Source organism: Falco peregrinus, chromosome 3 (assembly GCF_023634155.1).
Source record: "Falco peregrinus isolate bFalPer1 chromosome 3, bFalPer1.pri, whole genome shotgun sequence".
Taxonomy (NCBI): domain Eukaryota; kingdom Metazoa; phylum Chordata; class Aves; order Falconiformes; family Falconidae; genus Falco; species Falco peregrinus.
In genome coordinates, this window is record NC_073723.1 from 88,588,132 (window position 1) to 88,606,138 (window position 18,007).

The window sequence follows — 18,007 nt, forward strand, 5'->3', positions numbered from 1 at the left end:
TCTTACTTAATTTGACTTTCATGTCTCCTGCTAGCTTACGAATTATGACCGGAAACTGAGTAAAATAAGGGTAAATGGGAATGTCCTGAAGCCTTGACCTTTTCTCCTAAATATGCAAGTTTGTGTATGAATCTGATCATTGGTGCTCAGACTTTGTCCAGACTGCTGATCTGGACAGTGCAAAGATAGGCTGTGTAAAGGAACAAAGATGATGAGACTTAAAACAAGAGCAGGACAGTCAAGAAAGAGTTCACCCTTTTTACAGAATAACATTTGAATGTTTTTAAGTAAAGGGTATGTGAATTTTAGCAGGTTTAATAGTTTGAAGGAAGCTCTAGTACAGTCAGAGTTAGAAGAATGAAGTCAATGGAACACTCTGGCCAATCCTAAGCTGACAGACCATTTTTCCCTTTGTGCTTTTAACACAGTTTCAACAGAAACTGTTTTATTACATAGTTTGAGCACAAAAAATTTGGATCAGTGCCAGTGTTAAAACACCCTCAAAGTGAAAATACGCTCAAGGTGTCGAAACAAGCCAGTTAGAACTAGTCAAAGGGAAAAGCAAACACAACTCATGCTACCTCATAAAAAAGTAGATTTGAATATGAGCAACCATTCTGATTTACAAAAGGTAAAAGGTAGTTACACGTGAAGCCAGGCTGCCATGAGCCAGCTGTGGGTCATGCTTCCTCATAAGTAGTTCAGGTTGATACTGGGTGTGTAATCCTACTGCACATCACTCATCTCTGCTGCTGGCTGGTAAGTCAAAACTGATTCCCTAGCTGTATGTTTTCGAAGAAATTGCACTGTTAGGCTGTACAGAATTGGGGGTTGTTTCTTTTTTAACAGGTTTTGTTCGTTGCTTACACTGGAGAAAATTTTTTGTCTGTATTTCTCAGGTGTGTGTATGTGGGAGATCCTAATGCATGGGGTAAAGCCCTTCCAGGGAGTGAAGAACAATGATGTGATTGGGCGAATTGAGAACGGTGAGCGGCTCCCAATGCCTCCAAACTGCCCTCCTACCCTCTACAGCCTTATGACCAAGTGCTGGGCATACGACCCTAGTAGACGACCCAGGTTTACTGAACTTAAAGCACAACTCAGGTAGGGTTATACTTCTGAAAGGTCGTTTCCTTGTTCAGAAATACTTATTTTCGCTGTATCTTCTGTTACAGTATTATCTTTCTGTGGAAAATGCAAGACAGTGTATTAAGTTTTATCTTCAGAAGGCCAGGTTGTTGCTACTCTTTTGGAAATCTGGACCTTATCTGTTGGAGAAAATTAGACTAGGTAATAAATTCGAATAACTGGAAGTATGAATCACCTTTCTCTCCCAATAAAAACTCCATATTTTATTAGCAATTTGCAGTTTGCTTGTAATTTTAGCTATGTATGCTACAATCTTTGGGGAGGGGTGCAGAAAGAGCTTAGAGTGATTACCTAGTAAAGAATGCAGAGGACAGTTTTGGGGTAGAAATGTATCCTTTCTTAGATGAATGAACTATCAGGTGAACGCTGTTGAAAGTTATTTTTATAACATACGTAGCACACTAGTTGGCCTGAGCCTGCAATAAATGTGGCATTATTGACTAGAGATTCTTTTACCTGTTGTAAACCAGGATATAGACTACCTTATACATACCTTGGAATAAATTTGAGCACACACTTTTGATACCAGTTTAAATTCACACCCTAGTTTATTTTGCAGTAATTTATTCCAGTGTCCATATCTCTGTTTCACCAGCCATAAATGGGAGTGGTATTTAAACTTCGAAACGTCACTGGGATATTGTGCAGACACATCTGATATGTGTGACCAACTTTGAGATTTTATGAGTGGTTTTGAGAGATTTTGATCCATTTTGCCTAAGTCAATATAAGCTTTAAACGATATGTAGTTATTGTACATTGTAAATCCATTCTTGGATTTGTTGTAATTCGCTGCCAAATTATTCAGTTTTATCTTATGTCTTGTTTCAAAGTTGTGCTTTATGGCATGTTTTGTTTTCATAATATCATTTTGTGCTGTCACTGGGTGTTCATGATACAAGATGATTCATAGGTAGCTAAAATAAGAGACAGATTTAATATAATTATGATGCTGTTTCAGAGGTGCAGTGTGGATAAGTTAGCTATCTTTTAAGGTTTTTGCTATTTCTTAACATTTCATATGGTTCCACCATCTGTTACTCTGGGAGCTGCAGTGTAGACTAATAATGACGTAGCTAGAGGAAGAACAGCTCTTCTCACAAGTAAGTTATCCTATTGACTGTGTGGAGTTAACCGCAAAGGAAGGAGTCATAGGGCTGGGTAGAGATTGCAAGGAAAAAGATAGACACAGTTGTGTGATTTGCGTAATAGGTGGAAATTGGCCATGTGCTTGCTTTTTTTTTTTTTTTTTTTTTTTGGCTCTGGAAGAATAGGATTCTTTTTAATTTGCTGTCAGATTGTACTGGTAACTTACAGGTGGCTGGCACAGAGGAAGATGAAGCCCTAAAAATGTGACTAGGAAGAGGGCTATGGTGTGTAAACCCAGGGAGGGCGTCTCACCAGCAAGGGAAAAGGATGAGTAAATCCAGACTAAAAGTAATTGTTTTGTGGGTGGTGAAGTAAATGTGGGCTATACTCAGAAAAAGAGCAAAGGCAGCAAGAATTACAACAGCATGAGACAGGAGGGGGAAAGGGCAAAAAAAAAAGTGAAAGATCTGGTGGAAAGGTAGCACCATATAAAAAGGGTAGGCCAGTGCCCAAGAGCCTGCTTCTCCTCGGAAAAAAGGGTGAGAACCAACACTCATGACATGCAGCAGGGCAGATTGTCCTTGGTTACAAATTAAAGTGTTTCCTAGTGTGCGTGGGTAAGCTTTGAAACAGGTCACCCAGAAAGACTCAGGAATTTCCGTGCTGGCAGACTTTTGAACCTTGACTGGAAAAGGCTCTGAGCAACCAGACCTTGCTGTGCATGGAGTCCAGCTTTCCCAGGAGACTGGACTTGAGACCTCCAGGAGTCCCTTCCAACCTAAATGATTCTCTGATGCTAGATGAAAAATGCACCGAGGGAGGTGGGATTTTTGCTCCTTTATTCATGCTAGGAGATTTGATAGTTTAGAGGGCAGCCTCTCTCCTGGCGCCACAGCAGCCCTAAAAGCCAGTTTTTACTCTCTTCTCACAAAAGCAGTCTTCTGCCACACCAGGCTGGTGACCTTTGTCTCCTGGAAGTTAGGCAGCACAGTTGTCCTTAGGGCTTCTTTGCGCTGCTTGCAGACAGAGGCAGCCTCTTGCTGGAAAGGTTGCCAGTTCCCTTATGATGAGGCAATCTCAGGCAGCTAGAAAAGATTGTGTTTCAAAACTCAAATTCCCATGAACTTGCAAAAACAAGCCATTTCCCTGGTGGCCTTTTCTGTGTGGTGTTGCTGCTGCTCGTTCTGGATCCTGTCCAGGGTTGTCTTTTCAAGCTGAGAGCAGACTAGTTGTTTGCTTGAAGTCAATGATACAGTACCGCAACGTTCCTCTCTGTTTTAATGAGAAAAAGTCAATGGCTTTGGGGAAAAAAAATATCTTTTCTGCATCTGAAATAGCACTGATGGGAACATAAGCGTTTCATGTGTTCTCTGTTTATTATTTGATGTTTTTCCCATTTCCTGGTACATCTGCTTTGCACAAATTGTATGTAAAAGCGAGATTAAGTCTGGGTGTGAGGTGCTACCTTTCTACTCCTGCAGTTCTGTTACTGACTGGGCCAAAATTAGAATCTGGGATATTTTAATCAGGTTGCCTTGCTGACTTTGTGTAGAAGAGACTTTTAGTCTTGCATTATGTAGTAATTAATACAAAAGGGCCTTTGCAAAGTGAACCAATGTACCCAGATCATACAATATCACTTTTACAGCATTTCTCTTCAGAACAACTTCTAGCCACTTCCTGTAACCATACACTTACTATACTATAATTGCACACTCACTATAACCATACGCTATCTTATGCATGCACGTAATAAATTTAATTTATTCAGTGCTATGTTCCATATGCTGCAAGCCTGTATTGCTAAGATAGCCCCAGTGTACTCACAGGCTTTCATGTAAATCAGGTCCCAGGCTGCGCTTACAAGTTGTGGTGCCCTGAATGTCCTTTTGGTTGGTAATTCTGTTAAAACAGAGGGGGGTTTGCATTGGAGGTTAAGTTGGATTTTAATTTTGAGCTTTCAAATTAATGTAATTGAATGACATTTTCACAGCATCATTGAATGAATTCTGTTTAAAGCACCTAGCAGTAACCCTTTCTCCTAAAAATAGCAAAGTAATCAGCAGTTGTATCACTGCTGTGATAAGTGTCACTGGCCTTCTGTTGGTCACTGGTGAAGCAGCAGAGGTTTTAACAGAGTGGGTGACCCCAGTAGTATCCTAGCACTGCAGAGCATGTGAAGTACAGCTCTAAAAAGAATGGGGAAAAAATAAAAAGAAAGAAAGAAAAGACTGATTCATGCTTTTAAAGTCTGTTTTTGTTAGAACAGTGACATAATTAACTGATGAGAACTGGACTTGAGCATTTGATGTAGGTCCTAAAATGTTGCTTGTAAATAAAAGAAACAAAAGTGGTAAGAGTGGGGAGCAGTTTGAGTCCTCTCCTTTTGTGGCATCCTGCCAAAAAAATAGCTTATCACATACTTGAGATAGGTGATCAAGGCTGCAAAATGCTTCATTAGCCTTTTGCTCTTTGACAGTGACCATTAGGAATAATCTGTGATCCATATGAAAGTGCTTTTAAATTAGAGCAGTATGCAAAAATATGTTCATCAGCATCCAGCTTTGCATTTCTGCTGCCTGGAGACCACTGAGAGGAAAAAAAGGCTGCTTGATCATGGTCAGCACTTATTGTAGGTTCCCATTCACCACGGCAGCAAACACTGCTATTGCTGTGCCTTTTGAAGTGTAAGGATACATTTTAGTATTTCAGATATTCGTACACTGAAGCTCCCAGTAAATGTTTCGTTTCCATTGTCACGGGCCAATTTCAGTAAATTTCAGTTAGTTTATCAATTTTGCAAACTGTTAATGGTCAAGATTTTTCATCAGCTTAACCTAGCCAAGAAGATGAGTTAAGTTTGTCTGTACTACCTCAAGATTTGCTGGGGGAATCATATGAATAGAAATACTTCTCTGCTTGCTCCTCTGTGCTGCTAAAAATACATGCAGTTTGGGAAAATATGCCTAGATCTGACTTCCATGACCTTCTGCAAATTCTAATAAAGTATTCAGAGTGCTTGAGCAGCTGCACTGGGAAAAGGTCAAAAATATCTCTTGGCATGCTTTTACTCTGTCTATGGATTGGTCTTCCCTTTGCAAAAACAAAGACGTTTCTGTGAGTCATTTATATTTTCTGTGTTTTTTCAAGTAATGCTTCTCTGAGGCATTTCTATTTTATATTCTCATTGGCAATACTCAAGGGCATCCAAGTACAAATTCCACTACAGCGATCGGGCTTTGACCAGGCTGCTGGGTTGCTGGGGAAAGGACCGCTGATGACCCAGGTGATGAAAGAGCAGAGTGGGGTGAATTAGAGTTCTAAGGCAAACATCTGAGCCTATGTTACAAAAAACAAGCCATTTCAGTAGAAATTCATCATGTCCAGTGATATGATTTAAGTTAATGGTATTGTATTGAATACTGTGACACCACAGATAAAATGGCTTTGATGGCAAGGCAGATAGGTATTGGTGTTTCATTCCTTGTGGAAAAACAGGGCTGTGCTGTTCCAAATTATACGCATGGCCCCAAATTGTCAATAAGCCATCTCTAAATTTAGTCGGCTGCTTTTAGCCGACTCCTGTTCCATTCTTCTGCTCGGAGTAGAGCAACTACTGTATCAACAACTCTGTTAAAAAATCTGTATTTTATTCATGTAATGGCTGGATGGATTTCTTTTTGTCTTGATTTGTTGTGCTTTTTTAAAATTCAGAGGTATTTCTTGAAAGGTCATTATCATGGTTCATGGCTGCGGATGCATGTCAGCTGATTTTTCAGGCTATATAAAAATGCTCGCCGAATATCTGAAGTGTGACCTAGCTGTAAAGCTGTGCGCTTTTGCTAGTTTTTCATGGATTCAAGTAGGAAATAACCTCATTTTCCTTATTCTGAAAGAAGAGGGAGGTATAATAGAAAGATTTTCTCTTTTTACTTCCCTGCATTGGGCTGTAGCTGTGTTTCCATGGTAGTTGTATCAGGATGACTTTTGCAAATAACTTGACCGATTTTGTTTTCATTCCACATTCTTGTGTTACTTCAGTAATGATGGATGGAAATTGCAGCAATACTTACAAACTTGGTTTAGCTGCAGTGAGACGAGATGACTTCTCTGCTTTTTAGAAGTGGCATAGATTTTTTTGGTGGCTGAGTAAGGAAAAGCACAGCTCTCATCTCTAACCAAGCAGGAATTTATTCTTGAAATAAGCAACAAAGTTCCAAGATTAGAATAGATTGCTGTAGTTGATCTCATCCCCTGCATGAGTAATTCTGGGTGGCTATTTAGAAGACTGAACAGGAGATTATAAACTCAGAACCTAGCTTTGTTTCTGGAAACGGGAGTGATAAAGAAACTGGAATAGCTCCTTTACAGGATTATCTTTACACTGGGGATAGCAATATGTAAATGATCTGCCCTACTCACATCTCCAGACTATTCATGTAGCGTGCAGCTTCAACGACTTTGCAGCTCCCTATTTCAAAGCTTCATTCTGAGTATTTTTCAAATGGCAAATATCCAACATTAATAATCCACATAGCAGAACTGGGAGGAGGCTGCTGTGGGGGCAGCAGTATCACGTTGAACTTCAAACAGTCTCTTTAATAGTCAGAACAGTGGTAAGTAGCAAACTAGTTTTACTACTGTTTTGTACTTTGTTGAAAATATAGCCTTTTGACCTGAATGTTTAGAAGCTGAGTGAATACTGTCAGATATTTCTGTTTTGCTAAATTAGTTTGCTGAATGTGTTCCTGGTTAGGCTAAAATATAAGAGTTGAAGACTAGTCTTTAAAATGTTTGTTGACTGCTTTGTTTAAAAAAGAAAACAAATCCCAGTGATCTGAAGCTCTGTTGGGCTTCAGTAAAGAACGTACTCAGTTTGTTTTGAACCTTTGCGGCAGTTCAGTGTAGTATTTTCTTGTGAACAGTAAGTTTTCATGCAAGTAAGCGCTTGATTTATTGTCTTTGAGGATTTCTCTCTGTAATTACACATCAAAAGGACTGTTAACATGCAAAAAAAAAATTGTGCAAGATCAGCCACAGCTTTCTAAAAACTTGGTGCTGCTTCTGTTGTTAAAAGCACGCTGGTAATCCTACAGAAGTATTTCTTCCTGATACTGATTTTCAGAAACCTAACCAATATACAATATAAGTAAAATAAGTTTGTGTTTCAGTGCTCAGTCACTTTGTTGAATAGTGTTCATTAGTCTGAAAAAGTGAGAGCTTTGGGGGGAGGTTTGTCAGACATTGAACTAGAGTTTTACTTAAATATAATGCATTTTTTTTAGTACAATACTGGAAGAAGAGAAGCTGCAGCAAGAAGAACGAATGAGAATGGAATCCAGGCGACAAGTCACTGTATCCTGGGACTCAGGAGGATCAGATGAAGCTCCTCCCAAGGTATCTAAGACTGCAAATTATGTGGGTTTAAAAAATAAATAAAACCCCTCTTTTTATTCCATTTTATTTCTTCAAAGCCTTCTTTGACGGGTTTGTTCAAACAGCGGCATTCTGGTCAAATTTATCATCATCCTGCTAATACTTGCCTGAAATGACCCAGCTATACTTGAACTGTTATTAGAACTGATACACGCTATAATAATGCACTAATGATTTCCTGTTTCTACTTGTTTAACTTGTAAAAGACTGCCATAGTTGCCACAAAATTGTATCCTGGCCTTTTCTTTTTTCTTCTCTTGTAGCACTCCTATGAAACATTAGCTAGTGAGTCCACCGACCAGCAAGAAGTTTATTTATAACACGTTAGTGAAAGGATAGAAATCAAATAATGGCATTTTCCTTATTCTAGACAAAAAAATTAGAGATTTGCTTCCAAGGACCTTATGTGATTTAATTTACACTTAATTTCGTTTCATTACATGCCTGTCCCGTTTGGATGTCGCTGATGTGTTCTGCAGCTGTGGTATTCTGATCTCCCCAGTTGCTGAGCACTCTCTTCTCTCAGTAACTTGTTTGCTTCTCGTTGGAGTTATTTTGCACTTTGAAGGATCAAGCCTGTATTTTGAAGAATTTCATCTGCAGTCACCACTGTAATGTGGAATATTATCTGCATCCTGATCAGTTTGTGATGAATTCCTGTAGCTGTATATGCAAGCTCTGGTGCTGATAATGATTTCAGTAGTATTCGTGTGGCACCTTCTGCTGCACACATCCCCCAGCACTCATAGGAAGGCAACTTATTTTTATTCTGTTTTGTTTCCCCATACCCAGCTTGTTGCCTGATAGATTTCCAAGCTTGGTTCTGCGTTTTGATAGCTTTATGGCAACCAAGAAATATGGGCAGTGGAGTTGTTGCTTTCATTTCAGAGTTAAAACCAGCAAACAATCCATCAACCTGTTTAGCCATCTGAGATTAACTGGCAGGATTTGGTGTATATACAAGCAGAGAATATTCCGAGTTACAGAAGCAGACAAACTGCATAAACTGCAACAATATGCTACTTAATCATTACAATCTTGTTTGAAGAATTTGTTTAGTCTTGAAGTTTTGGAGTTAATTCAAACAGAATAAGTGCCTTTTACTAATGTAATGTATGAGCTACATAATATTAGAAATTATTATCGTTAGAGCATTGGGTGTGATGTATAAACTGAAACACTTGACAAAAGAGTTATTAAGATTAAATTCATTCTACCGCTGCGTATCTTTTTTGAGGGGGTCGGTATGTCCTCCCTGTATATGTGATGTAGTTCTTGGTTAGGTGTTTTTATACGGTATTTGTGTTTAAAATATTGATGTGCATACTAATGACATTTGAACAGATTGAATTTTGTAGAGATGAGATTTTACGTATCTCTTAGGTTATTATCTAATTCTTTAATAGTGACAGCTTGATTTTTTTTCTTCCAATAATTCATTATAAAAGTTTCAGGTCTTTATAGGTCTTAAATGCCATTTTATTTATAGCCTTAAACTCCTACACATTCTCAACTAATTCAATAATTCTCAAATAATCACCATTTGTACTAAGAAATTACTGGTATCCCAAGTGATTTCCATTAGAAACCTAAGAAAATATCCTAGTACAGAATGATAAAGACATTTTTCATAAAATTCTGCAATCTCAAAGTAATGCCTTTAACTGCCAGGAGACTGAAAGAGCCCATTTGCAGAATCATGAGGTTTGGAGGTTTTTTTCCCTCTTTGGTTAATTTTTCTCCTTAAACACCCAACAGCACTGCTACTCATTAAAAAAAAACCCCAACATATATATATACACACACACACACTTCTGGAGCATTAATACCAAAATAACAGAACACTTATGCTTTGAAGATAAAAGTATGTTGTTCTAAGCAACATTTTCCAACATTACTTCTTTCAGTAGTGTGAAATTTCTATACCTGTTCTGGCAAAAGGGTGATTTGTTCAATGTGTGCAGAAAACCAGGCTCTTTTTCATGCAGTTTTTTAATAATAGTGCTGTCTGAAGTGCAGGTGACTTTTCTCATGTGTTCCTGTGATTATAATCTTGTTTGTTTACCTGTAAAGGATTGCCTTTCTCCTGAAGGAGTAAAGCAAGGTAGTCAGATAAAGACTCTTGATAGCTGTTCTTTAGCTGTCCTCTTTAACAGGAGCTAGTTCTGTCTTGTTTTTTCTTGGCTGGCAATGGCTGCAAAACCAAGCATGGACAATGAAGCGATCATGGAGTTCAGAATATGATCAAAGGCACCTTCCCTGTTGAGGCAGTTGCTTACACAGAAGTTAATTATCACAACTTTAGTCCTTGGAATAACACATGGAAATATTCATGCTAAACAAACCAGTTTGTTTTGCGTTCTGACTGAAGCAAAAGAATTTGCTTTTGGGAATGGTCACAAAAGCAACAAATTAATACCAAAGCTTTATGTACTGCAGATTGTGAACTCAGACCCAATGCTATATTTGCACCTGGAAGCATCACTTAAGAATTACGTTCTTAGCTGATGTCCTCTTTAAATGGCACAAAGCAGATCATTTAGTGCAAGCAATTAAATACACACAAAGAATTCACACAGCAAGTGTTATTTATGGGCATACCTAGCAAACAATTCAGCTGCATCCATTTCCAAGCAGAAATGGAGGAAAATTTAATTTTAGTTGTTTACAAAAAATGTTAGTCAGATTAGAGTATTTATTTCAGAGGAAGTTTTTTGAGCTTGCTTTTGTGATGCACCACCTGTAAATGTTTGTCTCAATGAAGAGTAATTTTTTGGTTTCAGTTTTCTGTTTCTAAAATCTCTAAAAATTCCTTTATATTTACAGCCCAGTAGACCTGGTTACCCCAGTCCGAGATCCAGTGAAGGGTTTTATCCGAGTCCACAGCATATGGTACAGCCAAATCATTATCAGGTATTACATTTAACACCGTGCATTTTGGGTTTATAACGCAGTTGCAGCTGGTGGAATTGATTCACATCTTGTGTGGTTTATTTTCATTCAGTTCTGTTAAATAGGTTTTGGGTTACATCAGAACAACCCCTGAACCGAGCCTGGTAGGTTTACTCCAGATGGCAAATAGTTTCATACCTGATACGGTGCTCAAATTCCTAAAACTGCAACAAAACACATCAGACATTGTCGTATTTATTGAAGGAATGTGGTGTTCCTATTAACGGTTGTGTTAAGCTACGAAATTAGTTGACTTTTAAAATGGCATTAACTGGTGGACTTTCCTTGGGCTTATTGATACTCTGCTCCCTGATGTTTCTCTGAAACATTATTATTTTCCCTTGGCTGATAGCCGCCTTCAGATCTACCGCTTCATATACTCACAAGTTTTGCTTTTCTTCCTAACACTCCTGAAGAAATTCAAAACAAAACTTTGTTATGAAAGTACTTCAAGCGTTCTTGGGTTTGTTGAAAGCTACAGCCATATACAGCAGTCTAGGTCGAGATTTTCTTTTCGTGGAGGGTGGGAGGTTTTCATTGTTTTCATCAGCACTTCAGACTCATTAAAGCTGCTTCGATTTTCCTGTGGAGAAGTTCTCAGGCCGTGCGGCTAAGCACACTAATTACATCCTGTCACTCAAGACTTACGCTTGTAACATACACTAGGGGTACATTTTTATATGGCTCTGTAGGCAGTGTTTGCAGGCTCCTGTTAACTTTAGTACAAGCTCTGCATGTGTAGCCCTTACAAATATGTCAACAGATTCATTTCTGTTCACAAGAGGACTTTGATCTTCTTGACTGCAGAGGTTAAAACACTTTCTCATGCTGCTGTTTTAATAAGCATCCTCAAATACTTACAGTTATCCTCAAACAGTTATGATAGGCATCCTCAAAGACTGAAAAAAGAGGGTTTGTGTCATATTTTGGCTCAGCTTCCCCCTTCTGATGTTGCTGCCCCTCCTCCCTCCCAGTGACTGCTTGAACTTAGTAATTTCTGTGCTGTCATATTTGCTTCCTTGAGGAGGGCAGGGGGGAAGCGATTAATTATGGGGAAGCGTAGGTCTTATTCAATATAAACTTTTTCTCCCCCCCCTCCCCAAAGGTGTCTGGCTACCCTGGTTCTCATGGGATACCAGCCATGGCAGGCAGCATTTATCCTGGGCAGGCTGCTCTCTTGGATCAAGCAGATTCCTGGAACCATCGGCCTCAGGAAATACCAGTGTGGCAGCCAAACATGGAGGTATTGTGAACTGACACATCTGTTGTTGCGCTCTTACAGTAAATACACTTTTGTATTATTTAGGTACATCTGGAGATTATTTTTGGAGAACTAAATGTTTCTCTGGTGGTTTTTAAATTGCCTTACTGCAGTGGGGTGGGAGTCATGACTGAATTCTGTTCTATTTGAAACAAATCATCCTGTGTGAGACTGGGCATAAAGTGTAATCTTTATGCAAATACTTGATGAGGTTATTGTTACTTATTATCTTAAGTGAGTCATAGCAAATATTCTGTGTTTGCTAAAAGAAGGCTTTACTGAAACTTACTGCTCTTAGTAGAGATGGGAACATTATTGTAAAAATCTATAGTATCCTTACTGTTTAAAAATGCCCCTTTGTTGGGAGATACCCAGTATAGCTAAAGTATCTGAGGCTTCCTCAGAACTTAGCCTGAACAGAAGATGAAATGGTCTACAGAACTGTTCTTCAGTTGTATTCCTGTTAGGTGCTTTTCAGCTTGCACAGAGCTGCTGCAAGGAACATCAAATTAATTCCCCCTTTAACCTTCCGGGTTTGTTTTTTTTCTGTTCTCCTCCAGTATTTTATACTTTTTGCATTCCATTTTACCCTCCCACAAAGATTCACTTTGTGCAGCTTCTTAGATCTGTTTCCTTTCTAACCAACGCTCTATTCCCTGTGTCTCTGATAAACATTTAAGTAATAACCATTAAATACAGGCAAGCAGATAGGTGTCCAAGTCTTCAATTTGCCTGTACTTTCTCTTGGTTGATCTGGCTCTATATTCTGCCATTGCTGCCATGCAGTTGTTCACACAGTACATACTTGAGGGTTGTAGTCCCAAGTAGTTCAACATCCCTGTAGATTATTGATTCTAGAAACAACTTAGTCTAACTATGTCATACTTGAAAAACGTGTTGGTGGAAACATATGAATGCTTTGCACGTCTTTGTAATAAGTTACAGCCAAAGTTCACAAAAGCTTGGGAAGTTGGTTGCCTAAAAACAATCTCAGTGAAGTTTGTAACCAAACTCCCCCTGGCTTTTTTAGAAATGTGGAATTTATACGCTACTTGTTAATGATTTCCAGACAGCATTGGGATACGGTATATGGAGTATTGTAAGCTTAAGACATGCATAAAGACTTGTTCAAAAATCCATTTAAAATGTCTTTTGTGACATGTTTTGCAAGCGTCAGATAAAACTGAAAAGCAGATTTGTTTTGAGTGAAAAACGTGTCGTGCAGCTTTTAACAACTGGATAGTTTACGTTATTGCGCAAGGCCAAGAAAACAAAATTTTTGTTTTTGTTGTCCAACTTAAATGAAGTGCAATATATGAAGTGACAACATTACTGAAAAACAGTCAGAATTTTTCAAATCTTTTTGGTTCCAGTGATTAGAGGCAAGGCAGATAAAATGTAGTTGGAAAGAGTTTCTTCTGATGGTCTGCTTCAGTTTATAAGGCGTTTAAGGAACCCTGCTTGACTGCTGTTGAGCGTTCGGGCTTTTTAAAATCTGTTCTACAATCCATAATTTCTTGCATCTGTTTATACAAATTCTAAGTTGTAAGATGGAATAAACTCACTCTGGTTTGTAGGATACAGGCACTTTGGACATACGAGGAATGGGCCAGGTTCTACCCACACATCTTATGGAGGAGAGATTGATACGACAACAACAAGAGATGGAAGAAGATCAGCGCTGGCTTGAAAAAGAGGAACGGTTCCTGGTAAGACTTTGTTTCATAGTGCTTCTTTAATTCATTCTGACTTTTCTCTTTATTGCAGCTTGGTCACTTTTGTGAAAAGAGAGTATTTACTGAATACAGGAGTCACTACCAAAATGTAGGTTTGGAAGCAGTTTTTAAATGAAGTGTTCGGCTAGCAAGTCCTGTGTTTCAAATACCTTGAACAGCTGTGGTTTTTAGGGAATCTCTCATTTTATCCAGCTGAGTATTTATGTGTGGGAAGTTGAGGGTATAATTCTGTGTCAATCTCCAGATTGCCTGTTTGTTCTTAAGGAGATAGATCTGTGCATAATCTACCCCTAAAAAAGGGATAACCATCAGCCATCTAAGAACCTTGACTGTAGTAAGAGCTGTGAGCAGCCTTGCACTGGAGGAATAATGAGACATGTTAGTGGGAAGAAAATTTATGAGCAGGCTCTGCAAGGTGGGGAAAAAGCTCTGAATGTCACCAGGAGGCGGAGGAAATGCATTGGTCATGGGATCTTCTGTTGCGGTTTCTTTGCAGTGCCATGTTTTCTTGTTGTCAGTGCCACTGGTGTATGGCTTTTAGTTCAACACTGGCTTCCCAGTTGACAAAATTCAAGTTCTGCCTTAAAATTCTCCTACTTGAGACTGATGGCTGCAGATGCAGCAGAAGATGGTAGTGTAGCCTATTTCTCTGTATAGGCTCATGCTGGGAAGCCCATGGGGGCATGAGCCTCTCTTGACAGGTAGATAATCACAGTGGTGTGGTATGTGTTGTGACAACATCAGTCGCATGTTTGGTCTTCAGTGTATTTCAAAGATTTTGTTTGGAAGCCTTTTATGTTGTACATAGTTAAAGAACATGCCTGTATAAATGCAGGTACCATAGGTTGTTGGCTGTGAAGACAACCAAGGTAGGATAAATCTCTACTGGCTCTTGAGAGCTACTGGTAGATGCCTCCATGTCCAGTACATGCTCTTGCCAAGATCCAGATTGTACCAGAGTTAAGATGTTACTTTGGATTAAAGGATGCTGGAGCTTGCTTTTGGCGGGTTTCCTTGTAAATGCACTTGGGAATTTGCGGTTCACCATTGGATGAGAGTAGAGAAACCACTGTACCCAGATTGCTTTGTCCAATTTATTACAAGCTGAAGAGAGGGAGAGGAAAGGAAAATTTCTTCCCTAATTCAGGCATGAGCTTTTCCAGTCTTCAGTGGAACCAGTCATTTTTGACTTTCACAGCCCCAGGAGGTCAAAAAGATCCCATTGTCCATTAAAACTTTCAAGATGGTCAAGAACTTTTTGAAGAATTAATATGCTTATGGAGAATGAGGCATTGTGATCTCAGGTGGCAGTAGATCGTGTGGGAACTTTCTGGAGAAAACTTTCTGACCTTCCTGAGCTTTCTGACTTTTTCTGCAGAATAGACGATAATTATTTGTAGTGTTTGTTGCTGTCTTTGGACTCAGCCTCTGGACCATTAGGATGTTTACTGTCCCCTGAATTGCTCTTTGAGGAGAGACTTGCTGATTGTTCTTTTGATCTGTAATACAGTCTTGGCATATGCTTGGAAAAGAATTACCATGTTTTCATTATGTGTTAGTTTTTATTGCGAGGAGACAGTCTATTGCCACCCCTACCCGAAGGACTGCTAGCACTTGTGAACTTGTGAGCAGCTATACAGCCCTATGCCAGAGCTGGATTTGGTTGATGTAAACCCTTAGAGGTTTAAAAAGGCAAAAAACAGAGAAAGAGTTTTGAGTGGAAGCAAGTATGAACTTAAATGGCCAAAATGAAGAATTAGAATGCATAAGAGACCTCAGTTTTTTCTTTCCGCACCAACATTTTTACTGTACAGGCTTTGGAATGCCTGTTACAGATTTATATTCTGTGCCCAAAGCTAAACAAGCTAATGATGGCCACAGAGGGTACATTTGAACCTGTGGCAGGATGTATGTCAGAGGAATCCTCAGTTTATAGATATGGGTGTGTCTTGGAACAAGTATGTGGTTTTCTGGATTTAGCCCTGAAGAAATCAAGATGGTTGAAGAGTGTGGGGAGTCACTCTTGGTGGCCTTGCAGATGAAGGAAATCCCCAATTCATACATGAGAGTCCAAACACTGGCCCAGTGTAGCAGCAAGCCATATATTACACACACACACTCTCCTTGGCCCATGTCCTCTAGTAAGTGACTAGAGCCATTATTTCTCCTGGGAGAAGGGCCTTCTCTAATTTCCCTCCAGGTGATTTAGGGAGGAGAAGCAACTTAATTCTCCAACTTAATTCTCCAAATGGATGTCATCTCTCGCTTGCTTTGAGACACCTTTCTGCACTAACCTTTATTTAGATTTCGATAAAATGTTTTGCTGAAGTCTGGCTCTTCCTTGCCTGCTGTAGGCAGGTTTCAGAAGAGTATTTTTCCTTTTAAGCACAGAGAACAATAGAGAGAGTAGAGCCAGATTTTAATTTTTAACTTCTGTAACCCAACAGCGTAGTGTTCTCAGTTTAAACTGGCTCCTTTCAAAAGCAGCTCTATTTACACAGTCTGTAGACTCCTACACTATATCTCGCTTTTGCTTCTGGGAACTGGACTCACAGGGGAACAACTGCAAATCATTTCATGTAACACGCTGCACTGAGAAGAAAAATCCTCAGTGGGGTTTCTGTTGGTACAATTCATCTTTCCCCAGAGTAACAGCAACTTGCTCATGACCTGAAATTTATTGCTGCTTCTACAGGGGAAAAATACAACTCAAAGCGTGTTAGTACACATATAAACAGCACTTACGCTGTGTTTGCTAGAAGAGACACCCCGGATGAAGAATTAAATTGCAATGGCATTGAAATGGAAATTTACCAGTCATCAGAGAGGTTGTTATCTGTGTAAGCAGTTTGCCTGAAACTGGTCCTTTGAGAACACGTGACTAGTCAATACTTGAAAGGAGACAGAAATTGTGTTTGCAAGCTGCAGCCTTAACAGAATCCAGAATTCTGAAATTCTGCTGTAAAAAGAGGCAACAAACGCATCTCCCTTCATGGGAAGCAACTGAATGAAAATAAATCTGTAGCATAAAAACCAAAAGGTAGAGAAGTGTTTAGTCTTGAATGGTACCAAATACAGTCATTGCGAGATGCGAAGAGAAGTGGGGGGGGGGGTGATTTCAGGGGACATTTTTTTCCCAGGACTGACACTGCCTCGCACCTCCGCTAGAGTGGGGATGTTGCACACCAGTCTGGTAGCTTTAATGGGTACTGATTAAACTTACGGGCTTTCATGCTCTTTTGATAAAAGTGCTTCAGATATCAGCATCTCCAAGAAGGAAGACAGAAATATCTTAATTATTTTTGATGAGGCTGAAGCAAAGAGAAAGCATTACTGCACTTAAGGGTCGGTACAGGTAACTACAGAAGACAGTCTCTGTCCAGGGCATATGCAGGTGGAGGGGTGAAATGGCTGCAGTACAAACATATTATGTCAAACAAGTGGAAGTCTGTTTTGGCCTTCTCTGTGAGGAGTTTTTAGGTGATACAGTCTTGTGGACTTTTCATTTATAACCTATGAAGCTGGCTTCAGTCACATGGGCAGTATTACAACAAATTCATAAAGTTCTCATTCTGCACTTCCTGCTGAGTTGTTTTTGGATCATACGGGTATTTCCACCCAAAAAAAATAAAACTGATGAAGGTTATTCAAGATTTTATATGTACGTAGTGCATAGCATATAGAAGCCAAACAACCTCCATCCCCGAAAGCAGCACTCCACAATCGCAAATGGCCTCTCAACTGCTGATGTCTGCAGCTCACTGTAACCAAAAAGGTTTGGCCCCGTTACCCTGCAGTCTGGCATGTATGCTGCCTTTCCTTTACAGTATTTGTGCACACAGAAAATCAGCTCCTACGAATCAAATTACTCCATGAGGGCCACAGTAGATGTATGTTAATCTTCCAGCCCTGACTTCCTATGTGTAGAATTAATTTAAAAGCAAATCAATGAATTCATTGAGTTGAAATAATTTTAAAGGCCCCTCCCTGAGCACGCTTTTATTTGTAGGTTTTGACAAAAGTCTGGAACTGCCAAAAACTACACTGATATTTTTGGGGTTTAAATTGGTTTTAGGAGAAAGTATACCTTCTGTATTTTAATGCAGAGTTTGACTCACAAGGAGAATCGCCTGTAATCACAGACAGGAAACCAGTGGTGTAGTGATGCCATGAGAGAGCCTACTGAACTGGTAGCTAGCTAGTTTACTTTGCAGAAGTTGTGGGAAAGAAACTGTCATTTGTGTCTTTTCAAGGTGACCCTCTTAGTTCAGCAGTAAAGTGAAGTTACTGATCTTAATGCTGTAACTTCTGGCACTGCCTTTAACTGTCCCTGAACGTTTTGCAGAACGCTTTTCTTCTTTGGGGGCTGTTTAGTTACCTGCAG

The 18,007-nt window shown here is 39.4% G+C and overlaps 1 protein-coding gene across 13 annotated transcripts in view; it reads left to right on the top strand.

Moving 5' to 3' along the window:
- PTK2 (protein tyrosine kinase 2) overlaps nucleotides 1–18,007 on the top strand; it is a 223,946-nt gene that overhangs the window by 189,465 nt on the left and 16,474 nt on the right. For 11 of the 13 annotated variants that reach the window (XR_008746230.1, XM_055798242.1, XM_055798244.1 and 8 more), the window contains 5 exons: nucleotides 900–1,104; nucleotides 7,524–7,635; nucleotides 10,501–10,587; nucleotides 11,732–11,869; nucleotides 13,465–13,596. Coding sequence is in view for 12 of the 13 variants with exons in the window: in XM_055798242.1 (XP_055654217.1) it covers nucleotides 900–1,104; nucleotides 7,524–7,635; nucleotides 10,501–10,587; nucleotides 11,732–11,869; nucleotides 13,465–13,596 (674 nt within the window). In the remaining variant the exon portion in view is untranslated. Of the gene's footprint in view, nucleotides 1–899; nucleotides 1,105–6,710; nucleotides 6,855–7,523; nucleotides 7,636–10,500; nucleotides 10,588–11,731; nucleotides 11,870–13,464; nucleotides 13,597–18,007 lie in introns of those variants that run through there. The other 2 variants (XM_055798247.1, XM_027779106.2) reach the window with 2 other exon arrangements.